The 24,332-nt window shown below is 40.2% G+C and overlaps 1 protein-coding gene across 3 annotated transcripts in view; it reads right to left on the bottom strand.

Annotated features, from left to right (window-relative positions):
- Positions 1–4,290: 4,290 nt before the first annotated feature.
- Positions 4,291–24,332, bottom strand: part of KLHL14 (kelch like family member 14) — a 61,148-nt gene continuing 41,106 nt past the window's right edge. For all 3 annotated transcript variants that reach the window (XM_063394819.1, XM_063394818.1, XM_063394817.1), the window contains exons 4-9: positions 21,570–21,659; positions 17,015–17,093; positions 10,720–10,910; positions 10,408–10,566; positions 7,473–7,630; positions 4,291–7,006 (exon numbers count right to left, since the gene is read on the bottom strand). In XM_063394819.1, the coding sequence (XP_063250889.1) occupies positions 6,866–7,006; positions 7,473–7,630; positions 10,408–10,566; positions 10,720–10,910; positions 17,015–17,093; positions 21,570–21,659 (818 nt within the window). In that variant the 3' untranslated portion in view covers positions 4,291–6,865. The remainder of the gene's footprint in view (positions 7,007–7,472; positions 7,631–10,407; positions 10,567–10,719; positions 10,911–17,014; positions 17,094–21,569; positions 21,660–24,332) is intronic.

The following is a 24,332-nucleotide window of genomic DNA, read 5'->3' as shown; positions in this document are numbered from 1 at the left end:
TAAATTCCATAGTCAGGGAGAGATTGAGTCACAGGCTTAGAGAAAAGTGAAGACTGATATTCTCTGAGTTTGCAAAAAAAGCTGTTTCAGAGTGGGAATAAACAATTCTCCTGTTTATTCCACTGAAAGCAGCAGAAGAAAAAGCAGCTTTGAAGATTCCGCCTGTTGTGAAAGTTTTAGATTATTTAATTATGGGCATAGATTTTTGGAAAATATTTGTTTTCTGTGTTAGTTTTTTTCCAGGAATCACCTCTTCAAACTAATGAGACACTCGAGCTAGACTTTAGGAAGCATTTTCTGATGGTGGCGGTGACTCTGTCCCGTCACACATGGCTACGAAGGTTAGGCGAGTCAGCAAACGTCTGCTGGGAGCGCGCCGGACACCGCCGGCCCCGCCGTGCTGCGGGGGAGGCAGGGGATGACCTTGGCAAGCCCCAGCCAGTCCTCTCCCCTCTCACTCCGGCTAGTCTGAAGATTTACTTTCACCCTGAAGGTAATCAGTCAGTCGTGATTTTGACCTACAGTTTAATGTGCTCTCTTGCTATAGTTACAGACATCCTCCTTCTGGTTATGCTCCCTGCTGTGACTAATGGCATCTTTGCAGTTGAAGAGGTGGTTTTTAAAGAAAAACATCCAAGTTTCAGCGCTGTTACTGAGTTAACAGTTTTAGCAAAAACAACGGCACAGCAGTCCTTGCTATGGCCTATGAACTTGTCATTTTCTGGGTGCAAATGTGTACATGTATATTTGCATACATTTTGCAAAACCCTTACATACACAGGAAGCAACATTTTTTTCTATTAGTGTTTATGAGAAGAATCATCAGTCTTGGTATTCACTATTCACAGTGAAGTACCTTTTAAGTTCAGCCTCCATTCATACAAAATAGTCTTGGTCAGCCAAAGTTTTTTGAAAACTGAATTATTTTGCACAAATGGAAACAAAAATGGAAATGAGTTTGCAAAGATCAGGAACTGAATACCACATAACATGCCGAGATATTAATCTTTATAATATTTATAAAATATAAAATATTTACAAATCTGATCCTGCAAATGTGATTTTCTGGAAGATGTTTAAGGGTGACATGAGAAACCCTTTTTAAAGCTAAAACCATAAGGATTTTAATTATATTTTGTAAAACACCACAACCATTCATAACTACTGCTCCTTTTAAAAATACTGCAATGACTGAAGGTAATTCTCCAAACTTTAGATTTAATGATGAGACCCCTTTAAATAAATAATTTTTTTTTTGTCTATGTAGATGCTGATGAAAATTTGGAGAAAATGTTACATTCATTTAAATCTCCTTCCCTTGTTTTCTCTTTCCAAATAGGTTCCCTGTATCTGTTCACCTCTAAGCCCAATTAAATTCAAGGGCAGCAGATCACAAAAGCTAATGCTAGTAGACCAAAATTTTTACTCTGTGTGGCAAGAAAATCAGCAGAAACTAGTTCAATTTTTTTTTCTTTGCTATATAAAACTGCAGATGTCATTTGGATACTAATTGGAGTCATTGTACCATCATGTTAGATGCCCTGTTCTCATTCAAAATGTGGCAGGTAACATAGCACCTATGTTCTTCAAGAAAAGATCAATGACAAAAAGGTAGTTTTCTGCTGCAGGGAGAAGACAGACAATTAGAAAATCACTATTTGTATTCAATCTCTGTTTACACTGGTTGACCACATCTCTCGCAAGTGCGCATTTCTCTCCAGCTTCAGAAATACACAAATATATCAGCACCAGAAGTCTCCTCTCGTTTTAGTTTGCAATTCAGGATTGCTTTATTAATCAACGCAAGATGCATTCATTGAACTGGATTAATCCTGCATAAGTAATTTTGAAATTTCCTGCTGAAGTTATTTTTCATTTCTGGGAACAAATCATTTATTTGGATTTTCATATATCAGGATCACAGAGATTTGCCACAGTCAGATTTTAATTTTAGTTACATCTGAGCTGGCTTATATATTAGGGTGCATAGTTTTGCATGAGAGCATCTTCTAAAATCTGTAATTGGTGTGGAACACTGACATGCACAGAATACATCTGACAAGGTCCAGAGAGTTAGGTTCAGTTTCGCTGATCAACATCTATGCTGCAGATTAACTGAATCTTTTATGGCATTACAAGCCCTCCAGAATTCATTAGCGTGCTTTCCCTTCCTGCAAACCACTCTGACCTCCAGTGCTGCCGTCACTGCTTCCTTGGACTGGACCTGAGAGGCTGAAACGCTGATTCCTTTCCACTGCTGCACTAATAACAGAAATTAAACATGTATCTTAAAACTGCCCTGGAGTGTGTGCATTGGCACTTACCTTGCCTTTGAGCACTGCTTTGGATTTATTTTTCCTTTGTCTGTACCTGAAAGCTTTATTTAAATTGAAATGTGGTCTCTCCCTTAAAAGCAAGGGAACTAGAGTACTTTATTGATGAGTGATTATAATACAATAGAAACCAGTACATATAATGAGGTTTGGCATGGATTTTTCTCAGAAATTGGCTCACAGATGCAGCTAGCAGAGGAAATCATAGTATGAAAAGCAGAAAGGGGGACAAACACATGAGGGAAAGCGATGCCAGGGAGGTGGCATTGCTTGAGAGGTGGGTGCAGAGTACCTTCGAAGACAGCACCGTAATTAATAAAAAGCATATTTTTCAAATGCCGTCTTTGTCATTTTTAAGGGCATGGGTACAGGTTGCAAGTCACCAGCAAATCAGTCTTCTCACACTTCTCAGCCAGTGGATGGGACCATAGCTCAAGGTCAGGGAAATACCTTCAGTCACCAACCTGTTGTTCTCCAGGTCCCGCTCCGCGAAAGTACCTAGGCAAGTCTGCCATTCTGAGCATGGAGAAAGGAAATGGAGAAGGACAGCAGATAAAGAGAACTGTGGAATAGTCCATGTGTCCAACTTCCAAAGATGACTCTCATCAGAGAATCAGAAAAGGACAGGGCTCTTCCCTCCAATGCAGCCGGGACCAGGAATTGTGGTTCGTCTGCTCTTTTTGTGCTTCCCACTACCAGCATCAGCTCTCCTCCCTTGTCAGAGGTGCAGGCTGTGTTTGGGTGTTTGCCACAGCCCAGGCCCTGCAGAGAGGTGTCACTGGGCATCTCTTTGACAGGTTTTGTTGTGCTGAAGTCTGTGCATTAAAGCTTGAACACTGCAACAGCTAAGTACTCTGCTGATTTATCCCTCTGCTTGGCAGCTTGACCACTGAAAATGATTAGCTGAATACCATCACCCAAGGGCTTATTTAGTTAGTTTCATGTTTATCTCATGTTGTCTTGTATTGAATTTTCTTATGTTTCTCTTCTGTCATTTGTATTGCCTTTCCTCTCATTTTTTCCAGCCTTGCTCTGATAATGTGCTTCTCAAAAACCATCTTTGCTTTCCTCATTAATCCTGATTTTTTCTGTGCTCTTGATCCTCAAAAATTTCCCACTTTCTCCTCGCATAATCTCATTTTCTGGTTTTCCCCTTTGTTTACTTTGTTCCCTTCCTCTCTAAATCATATCTCCATTGCTTCCAGCTTCTCCTCTTCATCCTCCTCCCACATTACTTAGAAAAACCTGCATAAATCTCCCATCCTTCCTCTGCTGAAATAAACTCATTAATGAAAGAATTCTATTAATTGTGCTATCTTAGTGCTATCCAGTACAGCTCACACCTGCTTTAAACACAGGAGCCAGTTTGCTCAGTGAACCCCCCTGGTTTGCATAGGCAGGATCTGGTCCCTGACAAAGGTTTTTAGGCATGAATAAACAATACAGGAATAGTAACTGGCATTGATGGTGCTTCTGCTTCCTGGTACAACCTCCTGCTTTTACCTCGCCTTCTCAGCCTGGCAATACCTCTTGTCCCAACTCCTCTACAGCACGCCCATGCCAGCACATCCCCTCCAGGAACTGAAATACCCATAGTTAGAAGGGGCAGTTTCCATGGGAGGAACATTTTGAAGAGGTATGAAGTTGCCACAACAAGCACTCAATTGCCCAAAGCAAGACTGGGCTAAACAAAGCAGAGTCCTTTTCACTTACTGTGGGACAGAGGAACAGAGGGAGCAGTGCAAGGCACTGGGCTGAGAGCAGGCACGGGGCTGGAGCTTTCCCTGCTGGAAAGAGGTGCTGCTTTCCCAGGCCAGGCACTGTGCTCAGGGGGAGACTGCCTCACTACAGACCCGTGTTTCACTGCAGTCACTGCACTGACAAGCCCTGAGTTACGACACTTGGAAAACAATGAGGCCGTTATGTAACACCAGAAAACAAAGGAAGTTCACACATCTACAGGATAAAAAAAGTTCCAAAGAATTTAATGTAGATATTATTTATACATACACTTTATAAGTAGGAATATGGCAGACAGTTGAATTAGTACATAAAGTTTTATTTAAAGTTTCTCCCCTACAAGCAAGCTTCATTTACACAGTCTAGTACTGTACAAAATTTACATTCTTTGTGTGACTTATTTAGTTAGCATTTTTTTTCCTTGGTCATGCCTTCCTGATAGATACAAAGATTTAGATACAGTCCTCATAAATCTTTAAATTACCTTGGTAAAAAAAGGAACCATTTGAAAGGACAAGAAGTATCCTTTAGAAATGGTACATTTTAGTAGAGACAGGTGACAGTCAGTGTTCAGTGGCAGACCTTTTAAATGTCATACAAGGTTTCCTCATTTAGTATCTTAACAGTTTCCTTTTTTATATATATTTATATTTATATACTTTCAACAGGAAAGGAAAAAAAAGTCATGATTGCACCAAATATATTTTACAAGGGATCCCTTGGATCTGAACAATATAAATAAATACAAAACCAACTAAGATTGCACTATGTAGGAGAAATGGATTGAGATTTCAGGATATACACTCCACTTTTATGAGTTCCTTAGTGATGCTCACTGGAAAACTCCCCAAGGGCACATTCAAATATTAGCATCTTCAGATAATTATTTTGTTTAAACATTTTTTCCAGGTGTGCAGCTACCTCATCAATTGGATTATTGCATTTGTGTGGTACCAGTCTTTTCTGCATTACTCCAATTTTACAAGTTGTGTAATTCTACTGCAAGCAAGGGAGTTGCAATAAAACTGGACTGATGCCAGAGAGAAACAGTTCCATGATATTTGCTCTCCATTATTTATATTGCTCTCAAGCATCAATATATAGTGTAATTTCTGTGTACATTCACCCTTTTTCTATTTTGCAAAGCAAATAATGAAGTCTTTCTCCCATCTATTGCCTCTGCAGCAGAAACCAACCTCCAGTAGCTGCCTGCTCCTTACTTAATGTACTAGCATTAAGTCCTGTTGTATGTGCAGGGCTGAAAATGCAGGATTGGAGTGTCCTTTGCCTTTTATCTGGTGCAGCCAGCTACAACTAGGCAAATTAAAGGCCAGATATTTAGCTGACATAAAGTACATCCATTGGCTTCAATGGAGCAATGTCAGTTTACACCAGTAAAGAGGATGGTCCTGAGAGTAATGGATGCAGCACTAGTAAGCCACAGTGGAAGAATTATGCACATACTTTAATGAGGTGCAAATGATTATGTCTGTTAATTGCAAGATGATGAAGAATCGGGCTCAGATTTTGTCACTGCTTTTGCAAAGCCAGGACAGAAAGACATAAGCTTAACACATAGACGGTCTGATTTGTGCAAGCAACTATGACTTCATGAGGCAAGTCCTAAATACTACTGATCCTGTGTGGGAGCATTCTGAACTCGCTTTGCAATGTGTAAATAATTACACAGTCTATAAGGCAGTGGAAAGTCTAGCCTTATATTACTTTGGATCAACAGTTAAAACTCTCTCAGAGTGCATCTTAAGATCAACCACACAGGACTACCTTAACTACTTACCAGTGTCTCTCCAAAAATGTGCATAAGCATTTCAGAGTCCCAAGCAATAAAGTTATGATTAAATGCAGTCTTTAGAAAGAACTTGCACAGATGTTGATATCTAACAGATTAGTGAAAAGGAAGTAAGGTTTCTGGTGCTTTGTTAAGTGGTCACAGAAATAACTTACTTTACAAAGTCAGATTTTAAGCTGTAGAATCCAAATTCTGTTATACTAATGTAGAACCAGTCATTCCATGTGATTTCAGTGAAATGACTCTGATTTTACACAAGTGTGATTAGAAGAATTTGATCCTAATCCCTAAGCTGCTATTGCAAGAAGTGCTCTGTAAAGCATAGCTTTCATTGTAGTCTGCTTTCTGCTGCACTTGCACATGGGGACTTTGAAGGCAGAGTGTATTAGTTGCCAAGCTGTGCAAAAACTGAATATTTCTTTACCTTTTATAATCTTCTGATGCTGTGTTGCTTGCAGAGCATATGAAGTAGTTGTAGGTTAGGATTACAGAGGAGGAAACAATTCTGCAATGCAGTGTGAGCTTTTCACTATTTGAATTCTGAAACATTCATGAAAACAACATCCTCATGACTTCAACACAGATCACATGCAGGTAGATACAATGCACAATACTGATCTTGTCTCTTCAGGCTCTATTTGAACAGTTAGCCATCTTTTTTTTTTTTTTTTTTTAAGTTAAATTTAATGTGAGGAGTGTCTCTGCAGCAGGAAAAGTTTAAATCAGTCTGAAATGGCAGTCTGTCAGCATGTAATGTTCGGTGTGTTTTAGCTTCTTGCTTCATAAGACACCGGCACCTATCTGAGATGGGACAACGCTTGTTTTTCTTTTCTTTTAGTTTGCTCCTAAAGCATAAATATGGAATGAGGGGTCAATTATGGTAGCTTTGTTTTAACAGGAATTCTGTTCTAATAAAATATTTACGTCACCCGTCATCACTTTCCCAAATGCACTCAGAGTTCGTGTCAGTGCTCCCGGCCCATCACTTGTTGTACGGAACGCAGGCCGGCAATACCACGGTCGAACACGCGGGTCCTGCAAGGGGCTCCGCAACGTCACCTTCCAGTTCTGTCCAGGTCCCTTTCTCAGGACTATAGCAAATAGTAGAAGATTTGTAGGCTCCCTGTAGTAGAACAAAATGTCATATGTGTCAAAATGTCAAATGTGGCTTTGGTAAAATCCACAAAGTCACACATCAGCTCTAAAGATAGTTGAAAGTGACTCAAGGCCACTCTAACTTAAAAGCTCTTTAAGAGGTTTTGATTTTTTCAGCAACCAGCTGCTGAAAATCAGTCTCATTTACAAGCACCTCATAAGCAGAACTGTAAGCATATAGTCCCATCAGTCACTTTTTCCAAATTCCTTCTGATTTTCAAATTACTCCATATCAGTGAATAGAGTGTAATAATAACTTATCTAAATGGAGAAGCACAAAGGTGAAAAAACACTCCATGCTCTCCACAAGCTGAAAACTAACCCGAAGCTGCCCCTGTAGCTAATTCCCCTCTCCTCTCCATTCTATCTACATATTATATGGACACAAGAACCCAGAAGGAACAGAAGGGTGATTGTGGAAAGCAGGTACACACCATACTCCAGCTGTAGCCTCCCACCAGGTAAATACTGTCATCCAGGACTGCGCAGCCAGGGCCACTGCGACCCTCCAGAATGGGAGTCTGCAGGATATTCCACTGGTCACCTTTTGGATCGTAGCATTCCACAAGCATTACGTCAAGATGGGAGAAACCTGGATGAGGGCATCAAGAAAAGAGAACGTGTTATGACACGCTGTTGTGTTACTTATTTTACTAATAAGTAATTTCACTTATACATGAAATAAGTAAAATTTAAATTTTTAAAAATGAATTATTTAAATGAATATATTACATTTATTAAATGACAATTACAATTATATTATTACAATTTTCAAACATTTTTCTAAAAAATATTTTCATATACATTTAAGCCAACTTCTGTAACACGAATGCTTCGTTATTTCAATTCAAATAAATCTGTTGAAGGTTTTTACCATTAGTGCTACAGTCTTCTACAAATCATGAGTCCATATAAATCCTGACCACATCAGGAAACACTCAGTAATAAATTATCAATGACACAAGCAGATTCAAACAAAATTCTTCCTTTTCTGTCAGCGCTAATACAAGTTTGAACACGTAGAAAAAGACCGTCCTGGCAGTTTTTCTCAAACTTCAGCAGATCCAATCTATTCAAAATTGAATGGATTGAATTTCGCTCAGAAATCAATGTCTAAAAAGTCCAGGGAGAGCTTAGACAACTGATGCCACTTGGTTCTGAAAGGACAAAGTGCTTAGCATGATGGACATGATGTGCAGGACCAGTTTCAATTTTCCAGCTCATTTAAGGTGTACCCTAAAGCACACAGCTGGGGTAAGGTCTTTAAGGTAACAAAAAAATGTAACCACAAAAATGGTGGCCCCATCTTTCCCTGGTAGGCCAAAACATGCTCCAAGCAACTGCTGCTGTTTGATCACCAAAGGGCAGAGGGGCCTCAGCTCAAGATTCTCAAGCTGTATCAGTTAATATGAATTAAGTGAGCTGAACACAGACACTGAATACAGGAGTCCCTGTTCCTGCTCTAATATTTAGGCAATTTCCTATTTCAAACTACCTTCTTTATCAGAGCACTGCATTAAAAGTATGGCTTTCTTAATATGTTGAAGTGCTTTTCTTAACCCTTCTGTCTTCTCTTCAATGTATGACAGCAAAGAGAGGTAAGATTTTCTGTAAAAAAGGGTATTTGGTGATATTGGCACTTCACAAGGGAGCTGCTTGCTCCAGTATTATTTATGTCTGGAATGAAATAGTATGAAATAATTCATAATAATATGAAAAAATTATTTTCTGCTTTAGGGGTTTCAAGAGGCCATTAAAAGGTCACCATTGTGCACCTAGAACCTGTCAAATCCTCTATAACAAACTGCAGTATGCACATGACTAGCTGTGATGTGGTAAATGCACAGCTAACACTACTTCACAGTTCAGCTTTAGAAAGGGGGACTTTGCCATGGAGCCCTGCTATTCCCTGCCAATGGAGAATTTTTAACATTTCATCCACACTTCAGTCCCCTCCCTCCTCCCCGTCCTTGCAGTTCTTCCTTTTGTTTCACTGTATAGGAGAAATCATTTTTTTTCCCAAAAGTCCTTTTACCAGCCAGCCACATCTTTCCAGAAACCTGGATGTTAAATACCTCTCACAACAGTGAGCAGTTCAAGCATAACAAAAGCACCCAGGACAAAAGTTGTAGAGGCAGAAATGCAAGGCTTATTAGAAGTAGGTGAAACTGTGTGGGGAAAAAAAGGTGGCAGAATGGAAGCAATTCAAGCCTCTGCAAGCCAAAGCATGTGCTTTAGCTTGAGGAGAGCTGTGACAGGTTTTACTTTTGTAGGAAGAAAAGCCAACACCGTGAAGCACTGAAACCTACAAAATTTGCAGGTGTTCATGTGCAAGCAGCTTTTGCCCTCTTCACCTTACAAGGTGCAGTCCATGAACACCCATCACAGCTGGGGGTGGGGAGTGGAGGCACAGCAGCACTGAACCTGCCTGCAGGGTTTATGCACCAGTACTGTTTATCAGGGAAAATTTACATCTGGGACTTTGTCCCTTGCATGCTCCACAGACACTCAGATCTCCAAAAGCAGCATGTGGCTTTTCAGTGTCATGGGAACCCATGACCTGGTCTTACTGGCAGTTAACACATTTTAAACTTTTTCTTCTATATGATGATTTTCTCTTTTGTTGTTGGGAGTCTTTTATTTTTTTTTTTTTTTTTGTTTTAAACATTAATGGAGAAAGAAAGTGAATATAAACTATCAAATATTATCGTGGGATGAAGGAGCAGGAGGTGTGCTTTTTCTCAGTGGCCGGATTAAGAAGCATCTTTAACAGCAATGACATACAGGTATTAAGATAAAAATACCAGATGCCTAAGCAATAGTTATTTTAATATGAGACCTTTTCAAAAGATGGAAACAAGAGACATCTAAAAAGAATTATAATAAACAAGCTACATTTAATACTAAAAAGGGATTAAAAGAGACTAGTCCTAACATTTAATGGCTGGAAGTTTGCTTTTTTTTTCTTTCATTAAATCAGGAGCTTGTTTTTTGTGTGTTGCTCTGAATAAAGCCCTCTTTAACTGCACACTTTGGAAAATGATTTACAGAGGAAAATATTGCTGGTACTTTTGGGTCAAAGAATAATCTGTTTGTTTCATTGAATTCTTGGTAATGACAAATTGTCCATGCCTTTGAGTAATGGAAGCTCCCATTTTTATTATCTAAAGCATTCATTACTCATATATTTAATGTACTGTTATAATTTTAAAATAATTTGCATAAAATGTTTTTAAAATTGCTGGCTCAAGTGTCCTGTTAAATTGTGTTGCTTGGCTTTTAATGTATTTAACAGTGACTGTCCAACAAAAATACTCTTTATCAGAGACGTGGGACACTGAGATACTTTTTCGCTGTTAAAAATGTGACCTTTCAAATGATTTCCTCCAATGGCATACAGTCGATCATTCATTACAGCCAGAGTGTGGATTGCTCGTTTTGTGTTCATGTCCTGTTTTCGGGCCCAGACGTCCATCACAGGGTCATAGCAGTACAGCCAGGGGACGTATTCTCCATTGTGAACACCTCCTGCAAAGTAAATACACATCAGTTAATTAATATAAATAAAAACACTGTGCTGCTGCAGGAATCTACCTCTCCGGTTTTGGGATTCTGCGGTTTGTTGGGGATTTTTGATGGTGGTTTTCTTGTCATACGGCAGGAATTATTCAAGACACTGGCCTGAAATGTATATCTTGCCATTGTGCACGGCTCCTGCATGGGCTGCCAGGGGTTGTGGTAACGAGGACACGTAACGCCACTCGTTTGTCTCCAGGTTGTAGCACTCGACGCTGGACAAGTAGCCAGTTTCGTTTCTTCCACCGATGACGTACAAGTTCTTGTCAAGGCGGCAGGCGTAGAAACTGGCTCTCCTGGAGGACAGGGCAGAACACAACAAAACAAGCCAACAACAAACCAATTAGCCGTGTCAAACATTTTCCTTCCCCTCTCCAGCTGGCTCCCTGAACTAAGAGAGCTGCTCCTTCACATGCTGCATCAGAGAGAAGTGTCCAGGAACTTCACATGCTTACAGCTATCCTAGAGACTCTGGCTGCTTTGCCAAGCAAATACACAATACTCCACATGAAGAAAATACTTCATTTTTGTGTCAAAACAATTAGGCACACACAAAACTGCCAGGAAATACCCCTTCTCAAAGCTGTTTGTTGCTTTTTCACACCCATGAAAGATAAAAAGGTGCTCATTAATGTATGGGGCATTACCTTGTAAGGGATATAACAACTCAGTAAGACAAAGTGAAAAATGAGGTAGATAATGTAACAATAATAAATTATCTTGACATTCACTTTCTTTATGGTCCTTCAAGGGTCATTGTTCCCAATTTACTAAGAGAACCACATCATCAAAATTTTTCTTCAATTATCATTTTTTTCTTCTTTCTGCAGTACTGCAAATAGAACAACTTTCCTTATGCTAGCCACAACACTACATTTCCACCCTTTAACTCAAATGAGGTCTGTCTCCATCCAACTAACCCTGAGAAAAGTTTTGGCCACATGTCTGCTTTTACATGCAACTCAGGTGTGTAGGAAAAGAATTAAGTCCTCTGGCCAGGACTGTCGTGCGTGTATCAGTTTGTATTCCTCATGCCTCCAAAATTATGGCGAGTGTTTGTTGCTGAAGTAAAAATTGAGCAGTAGATGATTTTGAGAGACGATGGTTGGTGTAATCTACTCTCAGGGAAAGCACCCTCGATCATTCAGTACCAGGAAGGTTTGCTAGAGTAGAGACCTTCTATTTCAAGCTGCAATAACATGAGAAAGTAAACTGCAAAAGAGCACAGATGGGCTAGAATGAAGAGCTGTACAAAAGATTGAATTACAAGAGTTGTCAGTCCCCAGCATAAGATTTTCTCCTGGGTGAAACCAGAATGACATGGGAGCCCAATGAGCAGGCAGGCCAGGCACAGCAAAGTGTAGCTCTGACAGCTCCTGAAAAGCAGGCACTCTGAAGTGTGGCTGTAGCTTGCCAAACCCTGCTCTGTGGCTGATTCAATGCACTCTGGTCTCTGCCCAGATGCCTTAATTTAAATCTGGGAGCAGCTGCATATTTCACTCCTGAATCATGCACTAAGTCTTGGGGCCTTGATGATCACCTGCACCATCAAGGACTTGAACTTGCAGACCTCTGCAAAGCATTTGGATGAGCAGGGGTACACACAGAGCACAGCAACCTTAATGAACAGCTTTGGTACGTCCAGCTCCTTCCCATGCTTCCCAAGAGCCATTCCATGACCAGGTGAGCTAGCAAAGTCTGGTGTGCCTTGTCCCTAACCTGACATCTAGCCAGGCATGTTCAGGAGCACTTCCTTCAGAGAAGGCAGGAATAAGATCTTGCTCTTTTGCACAGCTACCTATTTTCACAAAAATTGTAGCATCCTTTAACATTTTGGAGAAGTCTTCTTCTTAGTTAAAAGTGTCTGAGACTGGCAGGTGGTTTGTAAGTTGAAAGAGAAGTCAAGTGGACACCAAGAGATACAGCCATAGAAGCAGCAGGGCTGGCTGGGCATTCAGGGAACAGATTTGATGCATCAGGCTCGTTTCTGACCTTACTTTTTTAATTTGGTATGCACAGGGCTCCTCACCAGCCAGGGTCACTGAACATCTCCTGTTCACTTCTTTGCTTTCACCCTGCCTGCACATGGGCAACTTGGACGGTGTGGGACAGAGCCCCTTTCTGAGTGGGCTGGGAACAATACCACAGGGAAGACTTCTGATAAAACCCGTGGAAGTAGGAGGACAGGAATACTGGCAAGTGTCTCCAGATCAACTGATGAATTAAAAAAGACCATTTAATTTATCTGTCAGTGGGCAGATAGAAGCTGATGGCATATTTTGCTCCGCATGGTCAGGCAGCAAATTGTGCATCTATGTTTTTAGCCTGATATTCTATGGAAACAAAGCTAGTTTGATTACACTGTACATGTACCCATATCTGCCTGCTGTTGTCTCCTAAAAAAACCCCTGCTGACTGATTTCACTCTAATTTGACAGAGGCTGTAGGTGTTACCGGCAATCAAGTGTGTATAAGCTTTCTGAGAATATGTGATGGGCCTGAGGCAACACAGCCCACAGTTGCCCCCAAAAGTAGGAAAAGCTGCAGAGGTCACCTCCTGTTATACATGAGAGCCTGCATAGGCAGGTACACATTTTTCAACTCTCCTGTGTCCAGCAACCACAAGTCACAAAACCAGAGGATGCCTGTTGTCAGTGCTCCCACATCCACTTTTCTGTCCTTGAGCACCTTCTCTGGTGAGCCCATTAACAAACTGCTCTTGGCATGTTTTGCCTTTTCTTTTCTTTCTTTCTTTTCTTTTTTAGTTCAGGTTTAATGAACAGAGGTGGACACAACTTGCATGCATTATTCTCTTAACTAGGATTTCACTGATGATATTCTGTATGTGTACTCCTGATTTCATCCACACAGTGTCACTATAAGGAGCAAAAATGAAAGCATCAGCATACTTCACTCTTCTGCTTGGATGTGAACATTCACTCAGCTTCTGTCACAAATATTTTAAGCTTTCTGGGATTTTTTTAGTTTTCAGTGATACAGTGTGTAAGGGCATGCTGTTACAGTGTGCAAAGGCATGCTGTCAACTGATGACTTTTAAACTGCTGCAAAATATGATTCAGATTAAACTATAATACAGCAATCTTTGCATGGCAACTTTCCCCTCAATACTGAGAAAACACTATCCATTCTAATGAGATAACTAGAATGTACCTCAGGATATGGACAATAAGACAATTATTGTGTGATTTTCTCCAGACTTGGAAATACTCGATGTTCACTGGTCTCCTAAATGCTTTTCCTTCCCACCCCTTCACCCAACCATCAACCCAACCAACTTCTCCTTTCAAGTGTACACCTATAAAAGGGAAGATTTTCCTCATGATTTTCACACATGATGAATTTATGCCCTGAAACACCAAATAGAACTACCAGTCTGAGGTTTAAAGTTATCAATGCTGTTACTGATAGTTGCAGTATCTGCACCTGATTTCAGAGTCCCTTATAGAGTGCATGCTTTGCTTTTTAAAAAATAAATAATCTTAACAGGGGTTGGCATTACTATTATTATAGTCAAAGATAAAAAATAAAATGTGAAAATTTTATCTCTTTTTCTGTGCCTTTTCTCAGCTCACTCAGCCTCAGAGAATACACTGACCTGCTCACTTCCACTTCTTCGGAACCTGATACAATGCCATGCTTTTTGCTGGTCTCCAAACAACACTTTTTAACTCAGAATGTAAGAAAAAGCAAGTTGTTTTAAATGCTGTTTTGCTCCACACACCTTGAAAAGCTCTGTGTTGAGCTGGCAAAGTGCAACAGCTCTGACTGAGGTGTCCGGCTGAGGCTCGCACCACAAGTTCAGATACAGCTGCTACAAAGACTGCATCACAGTCTAACTGAACTGTTCTGCAAAAACCTTCCTGTTGTTATGGCATCATCAGGCAGATGTGTAGTTCCAAAGCTTATGAGTCACTTGTTGGTTCTCCAAACAACAAACTCCTGAAAACAGTACATACTTTTCAAAAGCATCTATATTTGAGATGTTCTTCAAATGAAAAGAAAGTAAACTTGGCTTTAAAGAAAATACACTGGTGACATTGAATCCATAATGGGATTAGACTTTTCTTTATAGCTCACACAGTAAAATCAATCAGGTATGGATTTTGGCATGTGAGATAAAAGTTTACTTATCAAATATTTCATACAGATGTTTGACTCGAGAATATACTGCATGTGAACGAGTCCCACATTTACCTAGCAGTCATTTCAAAGGAGCTATTATAGTCTATCCAGCCAATTATTCTCAGACTAAAATTCCTAAATAGGTTTTGACTTGATGGACCATAATGACTCAGAAAAACCCATTTAACAGTCTGTCTTGTCAATGGTGCCTGCATTATGCCAGCAGAGACAGGGCATGACCCTGTACTCCTAGCAGGGGGAAAATAGCCTGGTGACTTTAATGGGAACTTTATCTCACTAAAGGAGCTGGGAAAGAAAACTGCATAAAAGCTCACTCTTATTTGCATGATCTTCTACAAACTGGGCCAGTCCATACCTCTGAAAGCTGTAAAAACTCTGAGGAAGTCATTAGGACTAGGCAAACAAACCATCAAAAACATTTTAGAGAGCGAGTGTAAAATCTCCTTTTTCCAGCTACAGCCCTACTGCTTAGGAGCCTTTAAAGAAAAACAAAGGGCAAGGCTATGAGCTTTGTATCCTGAACAAAAGAGGTGACAATTAACGTTGTCATAGCAAAGCCCCAGGCAGAAGGAACTATGTATGAGTGGACCATTGTATTTCAGTCCCTCCGCAAGGAGCTGTGGTGTTCATACCTTATAGTTTATTAGGGGCAGGAGCACGGGGCACAGCTGAGTTTTGGCCTCCTGGCTGAAGGTAGCAGCTTCCACCAGAGCACAAGGCCAATCACCTGCCACACGGTTTTCCAGGGAAACACAACTGGCCAATGTGGAGGTGGAAAAATTCCTACTGCCTCCTTTCTCCAACCCTCAGCTGCCTGGTTCTGCTTTCTGTAGTTTGTCAGCCAAATAAACCCAACTGCTCAGCCAGCTGCCAACACCCCTCAGGAATTTGGCTTGGAGATACCCAGAGGACCTAATCAGGACTCAGATTAGGCTCCACAGAGGAGGTCCAGGCTCCATACAAACACCAGTTGGTCTCCTAGTCAGTCTCTCACCTCAGAAGGGATGACTTGCATGGTGATGCCCAATCTGATGCTCACCACCTGTCTCCCCCATGCCAACACCTAAACCGGCGGTGACTCACTCTAGGAAGCTGAAGCAGAGGGGAAGGTATCCCTCTGTTTTAAAGTAAACAATCACAGCTGTGAAGGTTATCCCACAGGGTTGGTGGGAATGAGGGAGAAGGCTTCGTGCTGCCAAAGTACGGACTTAGGTCAATTAAACTGAATCTTGAACAAAGGTCCTTCAGAAATTCTGCAGACTGACATTTCACCCCTGGAAATTTGAAGACAGCCATATTTCCAAGCATCTCGTAAGATACACCCTGAATCACAAGGCTGTACTGAATTCAGTATGTTTATGACTGCCAAACACCTGAATAGTATAGACAGTCAACAAAAACCCAGAACTGTTATACTGACATAGAATAAAGAAATCATTTGAGGGAGACATTGTGAGATCTTTTGTACATGAGATCCAAGGGAAAATGAGTGTTGAACTGAAGGAAGGACACTGAATGTTTTCTTCAAACAACATTGTAACTTTGGATCTTCTGCCTTTGAGGTTCTTCTTACCAAATGTGCACAATTATTCAGGTTTACAGGATTTTTTCCTGTCAGGGTAGGATTTAAGATCCACAGTTAAGTTTACGTCATCTTTATGAGTCATTGCTCAAGTCTCCATCCACCTTTGCTCCTTGGTACACAGCAAGATTAAAACATGAGCTTCTCTAATATGCATTTACTGACAGCAATTTCACTCAAAGACCACCTAGGATTAAGAGTCCTCTGACAAGTGGAGACATGTTCAGAAGAGCTTTTCATAGCTGGTGTGGTGAAACAGGATGCAGTCAACATATGAAAGTTTCAGTTCTCTCTAAGATATCTGACTGTAATTACCGCTTGTTTACTGCAAACTCATCATGACACTTCAGTCAGGGAACATGACAGGACACTATGGAGACTTCAGGAAAATCCTTCAGACCGTACTCGGGCAACCAGTAATTGCATAAAGTCCATGGCTATTTTGCATGAGTTAGCACTGCAGGACTTGGCATCTGGAGTTCTGAATTTGAAAAGTTTTAAAAATTAGGAGACAAATGGGCCACAACTGCATGCTGCAGTTTTATCTGTGCTTTCAATACTTCTATAGGCCTCCTTACTCCCAGAACTAAGCCAAACCTCAGCTGCTCCTAGGATGAGAAAACAGAAATTGAAAAACACATAGCAGGTTTTTACCTCTCTTGCATGGGTGGAAGTTGTATCCAGCTGTTAAACCTGGGATCGTATCGGCTAACAAAGTTTGTACTGTGTTTCCCTGTAAAGATAGATTATTTTGACACTCAGCTGTTTGTTTCATGTATTTAACATCATGATTGTAATATATATTACATATACTTCACAAGTTGACACCTTTTATGAAGGGTTCCCCCTTTTACAACAATGCATGATTACACTATGTGTACAGTAATAATTCAACAAATGGGGCACTGCAAGGCTTGAATTAGCAGTCACTAGCAGTAAAAGCAGATAGCGATTATTCTTGGTCTTTGTAATAAGATCTTGAAAATGTGTATTTAAATTTACTTATACATGCTGTGGTATTTTCACAGCCACAATAAATCACAGCACTAAACAAAATTACTGCCCAAAGAGGGCATCCCCACAATATCTTTATGACTAGAATTTTGTCAGGTAAAAAAAAATTAAAGGGAGAACACGTGCTTTTCTTTCTCCTTACATCATCTCTGTGTGGAACATGGCAAAAACCCATTGTGCAAATAACCAGGAGCTGCATAAGCCACCAGCATGGGGTATGCAGTGTTTGCACTAGATAGTTTATTCTACCATGTACTTTCAGTGTGAGTTAGGAGGAATTACAGATGTGCATCGAAGGGGGAATACACTCTTAAGAGTTTTATTCCAACTGTGTTAGCTAAAATATAAAGCGTGAGCAACATACACCAGCTAACTAGCTTCTCCCTGCTGTCAAGCCCAAGAACTGTGTTCATGTCTTCACGATATTAAGATTTCACCTTATTTTACATGCAGATTGACACCAAAGCAAGAAAACTGAAGCAAGAGAGTGCATGGCAATTTCCTGTAACACCTGAGACTTCAATAGATGAGCATTTTGAAAACAGAAACCTTTGTTTATGTATGTGTGACTAAAAAATTGAATTAGAGGCTTCACAGGCCAGCAGAATAACCTAACTGCATATGTCACAGTTCTATAAATGGTCACTGGGCATTCTACAAGGCGAATATTTTTGCATCAGACAAGCCTCTGCAGGATTGTCTCACTTTGCCTGCTTCATTCCACACTTACTTCAGCATGTGTAAATAGACCATCAAGACTGTAGAGAAGAATAACAATACAGCTAGAATTTGTATTCGTAGTAATTTAAGATCATGTTCTACAAGGAAACAGAGAAGGAAACCACACTGACCACTCTGGAAGTAAACTGATTTCCTCGCCATGTCATAAGCATGTTCTATATGAGGAGGGTAAAGCAGAAGACTGATGAGTAATGCAGCATTTCCCTTCAAATCCAGAATGGTGCCTAACGAGGACCACACTGAGCACCACTCAAAGACATGACCATCTCAGCACCATCTCAAGACACAGGGTGAGATTCCCATACTGTAAGGGCAACTGGTCATTCTGCCACTGGGCTTAGTGAAGTGAGGCTTTGCTTTTGGTCCTTATCTGGATTCCTTCAGTCTACACACACAGTTCAGAAAAAGAGGCATCGAGAGCTATAGATTCAGTAAGCAGCAAAACAGTAACAGCAAGCTTGAATAGGCTAGGTTTCACTGTCTAAGACATTTACTAATCTATTTCAAAAAACAGAATTCAAAATAATATAAATATTGATCCTAAGTTTAAACTTCTATTTTTAAATTTTTTTCTAGGTTTTTATGCTGCTGTATTCACTACATCCTGCAGCATTACTGGGACTTCAGTGCTCATTAGTTATACAGCAGCTTGTTCATTGTTGTCATACAAGTCTGTAATTTGGCTGCCCAACACGTGTCATACACATACTCAATACAAACACCATGTATGTGGAAGACTGTAAAGAGTAACAGGGTAGAAGAAGGGTTTTGTAAGCCTAGAGTGGGAATGCAGGATACAAATCTGGGTCCTTCACAGGAAGGGAGATGAAATCAAACTGGAACAGGCACAGAGAAGAGGTGCTATGGCAACAGGAAGAACAGAAAGTCTACCTTATGGCAGTGGACAAAGAACTTGGCCTGTTGCACCTAGAAATACAAAAGCTGAAAGGGGATAGGAGTGCTGTCTGTAATACTTTAGAGGAACAAATCTCCAAGAGGGGAAAAAACTGTTAAACTAAAGGCCAGCCTTGGCATGAGAACAAGGTGATTTAGACAGTCAAAGAATACATTTTACTGGATATCAGAATAAGGCTCTAGTGATTTAGAGCAATTCGATTCTGGAACAGCTTTCCAACAAGAGTAGTGGGGGCTAGAAATCCAACTGCTTCTCAAATGTAGCTTAGAAAATTTACAAAATGGGACTGTATGATGCCTGTGATCGCAGGGAAAGGAGTTGATGACCTACTTAATCTGCCTGGTGTAACTGGTTCGACTGCAGTTTAAGTCTGGACTTCAGTTTGAAAGAGAACTCTGGCTATTTTTTGCCTTGTGCATCAGTCAGGAGATTGCACATGTTAGGATGCATCTGTTCTGTCAGAACACAGAACTTGGGACAAGCGAACAAAAATCAGGATTTGCAAGTCAGGGTGATGGGACAAAAGGAGGCAGATACTGTTCTCTGCTCTGCAGCCATGCTAGAAGGTGATGGGCTCTGAAGGTTATGAAGGTTGGTCTTAAATCCATGCCTATATTGTGCACCCTGCTTTCATCAGTGTTTACTCATGCAAGAACCCTTTGTGACTGGAGAGGCATAGCTACTGGAGGACATAAAAAAGTGAGAAAAAATGTCTCCCATACTTTCTGGGTTGTCAGGAAGTCAGTGGAGCATGAAGGAGGCGTGAGCACTCCTTGGAGTCCATGCAGTTTCTCAAGAACCTCAAGAATTTCTCAGACAGTCTGATAGCTAAAGCAATGTCTTTCCATTGCCACCATCTCCAAGATAATTCTTTACACTGGAAAAACCCCTGGATTATTCTCATTTGAAGCAGAAGTTTTGTAAAGCTTTGGCAAGATGGTTCAGGTCCACTTGAAGTCCCCCCTGTGCTCTGAGGACAGCAGACAAGGGCCTTTACATAAATACAAATGGGCATGTGTGAGCTGTCCCCATGTAGCTGCACACTTAGAGCAAAGTGGTTTCAAGAAAGAATATCCCCAGCAGTAGCGCAGGATGTAGTTTATGATTTCAGGTCCACTTTCAGTGACAAGTAAGATCCATTTGATAAAGGGATCAGTATAGCAATGCTCATACCTTTTTTATTGCTATCTTATCTACGGAAAAAAATCCCAGCACTGGTGTTCACAGGACAGGGAAATCGGAAGATGTCTTCAGCAACATCCTCAGCCCAGGAGCTGATCCAGATCTAGGCAATCTCAGGCCTTAGGCACTATTTACCTCACAAACAACTGTGCTTGTCTCCTATCTCAGATGCAAGATATGTACCCCTTTTACCATCTCTCCATCACCTTGCAAGTCAGTTTCCACATCTTTAAAATGTGTGTACTTCCGCTTCTGTTCTTTTACCCTTCATGTGACATGGCCATTTAATTATAAACTGTCTGGAACAAGGTCTGCCTATCGATATGCCTACCACTAAATACAACAGGGCCCTCACTGGATCCTAAAGGAAATTGTCATTAGTGATACTGCACTGTCTCCTGCTTCAAATAAAGGACATTCCACAATAGAACTAAGGGGCCCTTCTCCTAAGACAAGTAGTGATATTCTTAACTACACCAGAAACATGCTTATAGGGTGGCCTGGATTGTTTGTCTCAGGTTTTAGGGAGTGAACAGATGTAACAATTTTCTATAATTTGGTTTAGTGCAGATGCTGAAATGGGGTATTCACAATAAAATATATGCAGTATATGTAATTTCAGCTGGATCCTCTGGTGTTTTAAAGTAAAAATGTGTACCTGCAAGCTGTTTTATGGTTTCTCAGTCATAATTATCTCTGTTACACAGACTGCTACAACTACAACTCTTTCTTCGTGTGCAAGCTTTTTAACAATGTCTTGACAATTCTGTGAATTTTGCAAGGCATGGTATTCTCCTTTTGCTTTGCTCAGAAGCCTGTTAAATTGTTTAATTTCTCTTTGCGGTAAATTTATGAAGTAATCAAATCAAAGAAGGTAGCAGCAGATAATCTATATGAGAAGCTCTTGCACAAGACTGAAAAAAGGATCAGTTTAAGAATCTCAAAGTCTAGATAATTAACACATTAACAACTTGAGCCGCGAGTATCTTGTTTGACAATAGAAAAGAAGCATTCATCTACTGCAATTGCATTATTATATTATGACTGGAAGGAGCCTGGAAATGAAGGTTAAAATTCTTAACAGCTGCTGCCTGGTGCATGCACTTGAAGTCTGTTCTGCTGCCTGTGGCATTTCTCAAGGGAGGTGGGAGCTGATGAATGACAGAGATGCTAATGCTAAAGTATCAGATATTTATTATATCAGTACTAAAGAGTAGCCTTTACTAGGTTCAACAATTAGACTGAAGGTCCTCAAAATCCCTTGCTAATTACTACATCAGCTGACCTGACCGACAGGAAGGCACAGGAAGGCAGGAAGGCAGATGCTCCCTTTGCCTTTTAATATTCTGTACATACCATTAGGGTTCCACTGGTCTTCTCCTCCCAGCACGAACAAGAAGTTTTCCACTTCCACAACACAGTGATGGGCACTGTTGTATGGCATAACTGCAAGCAAAGCAAGAATTCTTTGTCAGCTCAGGACATTGATTTTATCAAATATTTCCTCTTTACCATCTGCATGAAATAATATGAGAATGTGTCACCCCAGGCATGTACGAACACTGACGTAGCAGCAGACAAAGCCACTCATTAGTGAACTTATGTAATTCAATTTTGCAAATAATTAAGGAAAAAATCAGGAATTCTGGTCCCTCAGTGCCCCCTTACCTGCCCAAGTACTGTACATGCTGATCTAAAAAGAACTTGTAAAAAGGGGTGAAGTTGCGTGATATTTCCCTGAAAATAAGCAGATGCTAGGAATCGTAGTATGTTAGAAAACATTAAAAAAACCCCTCATCCCAGCTTTGTTCTGCTGGTAATGTTTCCACAACAAGAGTCAGTATGTTCAGTAGCTTTCTATTACACAGCAATGAGCAAGCTGCATTTCCATACAGTTTTAAGTTTTTAAATTAAGGTCCTGCTGATTTAATGCCTTTTCCAAATGTATACGCTTAATTTCCTGTACAATGTCATTAGCAGCACAATCACACATCTTCTATTCATCTAATCAGGAAGCCCTTTGTTAACAGAGATCAAAACTGTGGCATTAGATTTGCAATATCCCTTTTTTATGGGGGGAGGTATCATGATTACTCTGGACCCGCTACAGATGCAAACATCTATTTCTTAAAATTTACATTTTCTCTGCAAATGCTAAAACACAAAAACAAGGATTACATGTACATAATACACACATATTATTGCAGAGTGCCATAGCCAGTATAATGATATTATATAGAAAATGTGAACTTATACAGCATTAGTTACTATACCACACAGAGTAGTTTTGGCCCAGTGACACCAGTAGGAAAAATGATGTCCTTGTTCAGCTCATCATATGGGCACCTTAAATCTAGGTGAGGACAAATGGGGAGGTGATGTGCATGTACAGGCAGGGAACTTATTGCTTGACACGGATCAACAGAGCACTTAGGAAACCAGTGCAGTGGGAAATCAATATGACTCAGGGCCAGCTCTTACTTTGTGCTCTTTTGCCAATGCCAAAAAAAAAAAAAAAAAAAAAAAAGAGGCAGCCTATCTCACACTTGGATTATTTTGGGTGATATATCTCTCATTTCATTTGTTTTATTATCTTTTATTTTTCTCAGAATGCAGTTGTGCAGTATAGCATATGCAAATAATAATAATAAGAAATACGCACAGCTTTGCTATCTAGGACACATTTTCTTAAAGATCAAGTGGGCTCATTTAAGCTTCTTACTGAAGTTTTTGCCTAGGCAATGATGAATAAATAAGGTATGTTTTTAGTTTCTAGTAAAGGTCGAGTATCTTCTTCATAGTCCATGTTCTTACAAGCCATGTAAGTGAAGCAGTTCTTAAATTAGGCAGCCAGGTACAGTGAAAGTTCATTAATTACGGTTATTTGTTACTGATTCAATTTATATTAATTGGGAACTAATCTTATACTAGACACTGCAGAAGATTTTATACTACCTAGAGATTCCTACAGTAGGATGAAAGAATGAAGTCCATTTCTGCTATCTTCTGAGACACCATATCATCATCACCTCACTCTTTGGTCTTAGACATTCTCCTATTTTAAAATATTCTCTCTCAAAACCACAGAACTCTTCTTGATTTTGTGGATGCTTGTAGTAAATAAGGAATTTGGTCTCCTATGAGAAATTTGCTGCCTTCCTTAGATGCTTTTTGGGACCCTTCCTCTCAAGAAGAGACTCCCCAGGATCAGTCTGTAACAGCTCCAAGTTTTAAGTAATACAGTGCTCTGTTATGGTTTCCAATTAGGTCCAAGCTGGTGGTTGTACCCTCAACCTCTTCTGTTGGTCAGTCTGGAGAGCTCCAGCATTTATAGAAAAAATTGTCTGCAGGCAGCAAACATGCATATTTTTCACGTTGTATTTTCACTTTTGCAAACATTTGTGTTTATTTATCCACCATATTGACACAAACAGGGTCAGTAGAGGAAGAAATTTGGCTTTAAGCTTTTCTGCTGTTCCCATGCATATAAGGTATGCAGTAAGACTCCCATAATTATTATGATAATTAAACCTTGAAAACTAATGGCTTAATCCTGGCTCCTACTGAAATTGATGGCAACATTCCTACTGATACAGGATTGGGCCCAGATGACCCAAACTACCATCCATAACTCACAGGAAAGTTAAAAGGAAGCTTGCCTTAGAAAGAAGGGTAGTATTTGGCCTTCAGAAAGAAAGGTGACTGCAATAAAACACTGCAGACCTTTACTGTGACCTTTGTTTCTCTCAGAGCTTTGGGGAAAACTCTGTTCTTAGTCTCATGAATCTACCCATGGGGCTGAAGGGAGCTGGACAAAACAAGGAGGATGGAGCAACACCGTGGACATGTAAGAGGGAAGGAATTCTAATTGGGAAATCAACCACCTCAAAGTCTTTCTCCTTCAGCCCTCAGAATCAGGAGTTATACACAGAAATCAAAACTATGTGAATGAACAATATTTTTTTCTGGTATAAAATGTCCTTTGAGAGCACAGAAAACTTGCACTAAACCCTATGATTTTTGTGAACATACATCCAGATAGGATCTAACTCTTCATAGACAACAGTCAAAATTACATAGCAATGAGCACGCTAAATTCAGTATCTGGTAGAAGCACTC

The sequence above is a fragment of the Prinia subflava genome, chromosome 1 (assembly GCF_021018805.1).
Source record: "Prinia subflava isolate CZ2003 ecotype Zambia chromosome 1, Cam_Psub_1.2, whole genome shotgun sequence".
Classification (NCBI taxonomy): Eukaryota; Metazoa; Chordata; class Aves; order Passeriformes; family Cisticolidae; genus Prinia; species Prinia subflava.
Note: the sequence above shows the minus strand (reverse complement) of the source record. Positions and strands in the feature narration are given on the sequence as shown.